A 6,131-nucleotide genomic window follows, 5' to 3' on the forward strand; every position below is an offset into this window, starting at 1 on the left:
AAGCCAACTATGCATGGGGATACGAAGAGGGGGTGGGTGGGTTGGGGGGGGGGAGGGGAATTTTTCAGGTGAAGCTTGCTTAGTATTGCAGTGATCCTTATAAGAATAAAAGATAAAGGAAGTCCATATATTCTCATCTTGATTTCAAAAGAATGTAAGTTTTTGAAACAACAAGAATGAGCTTAGCATTTGATTGTCAATGTTTTGGTACTTAGCTTAGACGTATCAGTGAGAAAAGTCATTTACTTGTGAGGGTTATTATAGCTGTCACTTTAATTGTTTGTCTTAAGCTGATTGTGGGAAAAGTGATACGACAAACTTGTGTTGTATTATTTGTGGGAAAAGTGATACGACAAACTTGTGTTAGATAGCAGAAAGCTCAGGCAAACAATGGATTACATGAAGCCTTGGAGAGTGTTGTATTATATTTGTTTACCATCAAATCTTTTGTTTCTCTCTTTTCTTTTCATATACCAGTAGACTAGGGTAGGATTTATGTTTAAAAGAATTTATGAGGGGAAAGTTGGCCTCAGATTGGAAGTGAAATCCATCAGTCAATGCATTTAATGTAATAATAGGTTTTGAGAACAATAGAACAGGTCTATTTTTTTATTTGGTAAAGTGGCCGTTTTAGTTCAAATTTTCTCTCTAAATGCATCAATATTTAGATGGTTATATTGATTTGATTAATTTAATAATTCATCTATATTTTATTTTGATTGAGAATTTGATCAAAGTGTACATGTATAAAATAAGCTAAGAAACATATTATAAAAAAGGACATAAATACCTGGAAGAAATTTTTAGATTCTCTGAATCTTGACTAATAGATCAATTTTAACTAGTTATTAAAATAAATAAATAAATCTTTGATGATGTCCTATGATGTTCCTGCATAATTCTAGATCCTAATTTGGTTCATGCTGCCTTATCCCCAGTATATTAAATTACAGATTCTTGCTATATTATTGATTCTTACACTTTTCTTAGCCTGAGTTTCATAGCTGGTAGGAGTTCTATGTGCTAGCAGAGTAGCAACAGTATAAGATAGTGCCTTGTGATTTTTTATTGACTTCTCTCTTTTTTTTTTTTTTTTTTTTTTTTTTTTTTTTGGTAACTGTGTCAACTCTTTATTACTAGTAGTTCTTTAATCCAATGCATATCATTTACGTACTTCCTCCAAAAATTCAGTGGGCCTTTGGTCCTTTCTCTTTTGAATGTAACATGTTATTTATAAAAACTCTTATCATGAATAGTTTATAAGAATTTTTCGCAAATTCTAACTTTTTATATATTTTGTACTTTTATCTAGTTATCCTTTGAATGATGTAACAGAGACTGTAAAGGAGATTGGATCTTCTATCAGAAGGGTCATGGGAGGGACAAGTGGTATAATGTATGGTAGTTTTCCCTTCTGCTTATCTTAGCTTCCCCTTATCACATGCGGCAAGTTCGTGTTTGTTTTTTGTTTTCTTGGTCTTTCTAAGCACTGAGACTTGAGCTTTATTCTTGAAACAGATATGACATCCTCTTCAAGGCAGCATATGCTGAATTGAAGTCTACCAACCAGGGCACAGTTACATCTAAAGAATGTAAGATTGAAATCTGTTTAAATATGTCAATCATAGATATGAGTTCATTAACAACTGCTATTTATTAGGGGCGTCGGCACTTCAGGCTGCTATCGCTGCTGTGAGTAAGTATGGAGGGGCGAGTGCTGGCTACCGCACACTGTTAGATGCTCTTATTCCAGCTTCAGAATTACTTCAAGAGGTTGGGTTTCTATTGAATGTGTTCTCTTTGAACCATTAAAGTTAGATCCTTCCCTGCTGAATTAATGTTCTGTCATTACATGCAGAGACTAAATGCTGGGGATGATCCTGTCGATGCTTTTGTTCTCTCATCTGAAGCTGCTATTAGTGGTGCAATGTCTACTAAGGACATGCCTGCACAGGTTGTTTTCTCAAATGGCTTGATTTTTTAAACCTTAATCACACCAGAGTTGTTTAAAAATTCTAGAGGTTTTGTACTTATAGTCTTTTAAATGCCAGAAAAAAAAGAAGAGATATTTTGTTATAAATCTTTCAATTTTTATTTCCTTTGTCTCACATTATTTTAAACTCTTATCACTACAAATAGTTGATCATAGTTGCTGTTAGGTTATCAAGTATTATTTTAACTGAAAAATCTATTTGATGAAATTTAGTGGGGTATTTCTATGGTTAATCTAACGGAAAAAGTGGGCGTGAAAAGGAGTTAGTGAACTTTAAAGAAACGTGAGAAATAATAGATAATTGCTATGATCATCCCAAAAGAACGTGTTCAAAATATTGTGGGGCAAATTATAGCTGAAATTGTTCAACCAATTTTTGAACGGACGGAGTAATATTTATGGAATTGAATTTAATAACTTGATCCTTGACTTTTTATATTGTAAAAAGTCTATCTATTGTTTTATTTTATTTAAGTAGCATTGGTCAGGAATTAAAGTCAACATCATTTTTGAGATAATTGTGATATATGTAGATATGAGAGTGGTAAGATAGCTAAAGATGTTTGGTGTGTAAAAAAGCTATTGGGCTTGAATACAACTTCATTAAGATAAGTCATGTATAGATGTTGTATTAGGAATCTGACTATTAACCCCTTAAATGTTGCAATAGAATTGGAGTTTACTTGCAGAAAAAATAAGATGTATTTAATTATTGCTAGGTTCCTAATCTAATTAAGTTTTTGACTATTTATATTCTACATGATTTAGAATTTTTTGTTAGATTATTCTAGAATTATATTGCTTATAAAAAGAGACTTATATGTTAATTTGTTTGTGAGTGATTGAGATTTATAGCTTTAAAGTTCTGTGATATAATTCTTGAGAGTTTGTGAGATTCATACACAACCTAGTGATTATTTGGTTCTATGTTTGGTCTATTTGATCATTTGGTTTTAGTTTATAGGTCCGTTTGACTCTACATTAACATCTAGTTCTGTTTAGTCCATTTGACTTTGCAAATTATATAATCTACTAATTTCATAGATAATATGGGGTCTTTAAAAGAAATGAAATAAAAAGTTTGCGGTGCATGGTTTAGGTTCTGTAAGATAGAGGACTAAATTGCTCATTATGATGTTAAGAACAGTACCAATGTACCATTGATTTAGAGATATCTGATTTCAAAATAATTCTGTATGCAAGCTTGTATATGATCATGTATGAATATTTTTTAAATATTATTTTTTAATGAAAACCATTGTCTAATATCATGGGCACCCAATTGTCAGGGCATTGTGCGGTTGTGTAGACCACACATGTTGAAAGTCGGCCATCATCAGACCTTGTATTTGGGTTTACTTGAGATAAAATTCATCAAATACCTTGTTTGCCTTTTATAGTTATGTAAAAACAATTTTACTTTTTTGGGTAATATGAATGTGCAAAAGTGGTACATGGCTCAATGTGACTAAATGTATTCCCATAAATAATAGTTAATAAAACTGAGTGAAACCATTTTACTGCAGTGTTTTGGGCATCTTTGTAGTACTCTTGCCTTTTTTTCTTGGTTAGTTGAGGGGCTTGTTTTGTTTACTTTCAGGAGGATTCTATATTACTTATGTTACACGAATGCATTAAAACTGGGTTTATCATTTGTTGATTGATCTGATTTGGGATAAAAGCTAAGTGGTGCAAGTACAGTTCTTACACTTGAAAGAGTCATACGGGTACTGGTCAATGTGGTCATCTTCTTTTGTCTAGCCAAGTAGCCAACCAATGGGAACTTTCTTCTTACAGATCAGATCTAGGGTTTATACTTGCATGAAAAGCATTATTCACAAATTGAGTGTGGGTGCTTTTTCTATACTTGAGTGGATTTGTTGTTCCCACTGATGGCCAATTTTCGGTAGCTGTAATAAAGGATGAGACCGAAGTGCATATTTAGGGAAGAGGTGAGATTTTAAGTCATGAATCTTTATGAAGAGGATGAGGACTTAGTTGGTTACCATTGCCTTGCCAATAGGATAGTGGCAGTGAGGCTCTTGCTTGAGATAGACGGGGAAAGAAAGGATAGAGGAGAAAAGGCAAATAAATACAGTTTTTAAGCATGGTTATTTATGTTGAAGAGGTACTGTATCCTGTCCAAGAATTGGAACTAGTCAAGATTGATTCTTCTACAATAAAAGGACAACTAAAAATTGATGGGTAAAAGCCGAGATAGTGAAGTGATTTACTTGTTTCAGAAAAAGGAACACACATTTTTTTTTAACCCCTGTTTAGCTCTCCCTTTTTTCTCCTCTTTTCACATGATAAACGGTTGTAAATTAGAAGGTAAGAAGGATAGGGTCATCAATTTGAGCTGCTGGTTAGTGATTTTTCTTTTGGTTCATTATATGTGCTGCATATGGACATGTGAGAAGTGTTTACACTAGAGAAACTTAATTTTTAAATTTGAAACCTTGTAATGTTCAAGCCTTCCAGATTGATGAGTTTAATATATGTTTAAAAAGGGACACTGGTAACTTGAGGCAAATTATCGTACAACCAGAATCTATTCTGCTAATCATATTCTTGACAAAACACTGTGGTGAGGATGTAAGTACATAACTAACATGTGAGAAGGTGAGAGTTGACCATATTTATGGGCTTAAACCTCCAAAAGAGCCACTTGCTATGTATTGTGCAACTATGTCAAGAAAGAATCTGTTTAGGTAGCAAGAAAGGCACCAAATTGATTGATGGATTATGTTAGCTGAGGGAAGATACCTCCCAATTACATAGATAACAGAAAAGAGACGATCCTTATAATCTAAAAGTTGTCTTTGTGAATGAACTATCTTACTAAATTTCTGTTTACTGATGGAGGTTGAACATGTTGGATTCCCTATTCCTACTAATACTGTATTTTGTGCAACAAAATCATGATCTAGTAGTCACTCTTTCGACTTTTAGAGGGATTTTTCACTTTAATAAATATCAGAGTATATGGCAGTAATCTTTTAAAAATAGGGTGCAACATTGGAAAAGGTCATTCTAAATTATTTGTTCTCATCATATTCTTGTTTGCTTACAATGTGTCTGATGATTCTGTGGAACTTTTCTGCAGGCTGGCCGCTCAACATATATCTCCAGTGATATTCTAGCTTCTGTTCCAGATCCTGGTGCTATGGCTGCTGCTTCATGGTATAAAGCATCAGCTTTGGCTGTCAAGAAGCTTCAACAGACTACATAGTATACTCCATCTGTTGCGAAGTTTTCTTTCTTCCCCTTTTTCGGCCACTCAACCTATACTTCCTGGGATATTATATCTTCTGTTCCAGATCCTGGTGCTATGGCTGCTACCTCCTGGTATAGGACAGCAGAATTAGCTGTCAAGATGTTTTACCAAACTTGACAGTGGTTTATTTGTTGCCAAGATTTTTCTTTACCCCCCTTTTTTGGCCGCAGAGCTAAATTGATGTATAATCTTGTGCATATTACAACTGCAGTTGACATCAGTTCATCTGCTTACCTCTATGTATCCTTGAATCAATCAGATTTTACTCTTACAATCCATGGACTTCCTTGGAGAATGTGTTTCACTCTTGATTGGATTTAATTTTATACTAGTATATGCCCGTGTTGCTACACAAAATTATTAGTTTTATATCAAATTATTTAATTAAAGAAAAATTGTCAAGAATAACATGATCTTTTATCGGGCTTTTAATAATAACACGACCTTTAAATTATTCTAAAATAAAACGACTTTTACGTTACATCTGCTCAAAAACTAAATAGTCACCAATCGGTTTAACAAGTTATCATGACACTTGTCATGTTGTGATTTCTAGTTTTGTAGGGGCATTTGTGACGGTAACCTTAATAACCACTCTTCCTTGCTGCCCTCAAAGATCACTGCCGAAACTTCAACATAACGCGGTCCCCACATTTCCTCCAACCTCGGCCCAATACCCAAACGATGGAAAGGATCTTGTGAAGTCAACGGAATGGGCAGTGGGGATAGGAGGGGTCCGAATCCTCTATCCCACTCATATGTCCCACTTCATGTCCCATTCGTTTTGATTGGTCCACGTCACTTTAAATATCAATATTAATATTAAAAAAATTTAATGGCAAATTAAATTAAATAAATTTT

General features: G+C 33.8%; 1 protein-coding gene across 3 annotated transcripts in view; it reads left to right on the plus strand.

Annotated features, from left to right (window-relative positions):
* LOC110733215 (putative 3,4-dihydroxy-2-butanone kinase) overlaps positions 1-5,604 on the plus strand; it is a 31,565-nt gene extending 25,961 nt beyond the window's left edge. For all 3 annotated transcript variants that reach the window (XM_021913228.1, XM_021913227.1, XM_021913229.1), the window contains 5 exons: positions 1,313-1,396; positions 1,519-1,592; positions 1,661-1,773; positions 1,859-1,954; positions 5,100-5,604. In XM_021913228.1, the coding sequence (XP_021768920.1) occupies positions 1,313-1,396; positions 1,519-1,592; positions 1,661-1,773; positions 1,859-1,954; positions 5,100-5,225 (493 nt within the window). In that variant the 3' untranslated portion in view covers positions 5,226-5,604. The remainder of the gene's footprint in view (positions 1-1,312; positions 1,397-1,518; positions 1,593-1,660; positions 1,774-1,858; positions 1,955-5,099) is intronic.
* Positions 5,605-6,131: the final 527 nt, after the last annotated feature.

Source organism: Chenopodium quinoa, unplaced genomic scaffold (assembly GCF_001683475.1).
Source record: "Chenopodium quinoa cultivar QQ74 unplaced genomic scaffold, ASM168347v1, whole genome shotgun sequence".
Lineage (NCBI taxonomy): Eukaryota > Viridiplantae > Streptophyta > Magnoliopsida > Caryophyllales > Amaranthaceae > Chenopodium > Chenopodium quinoa.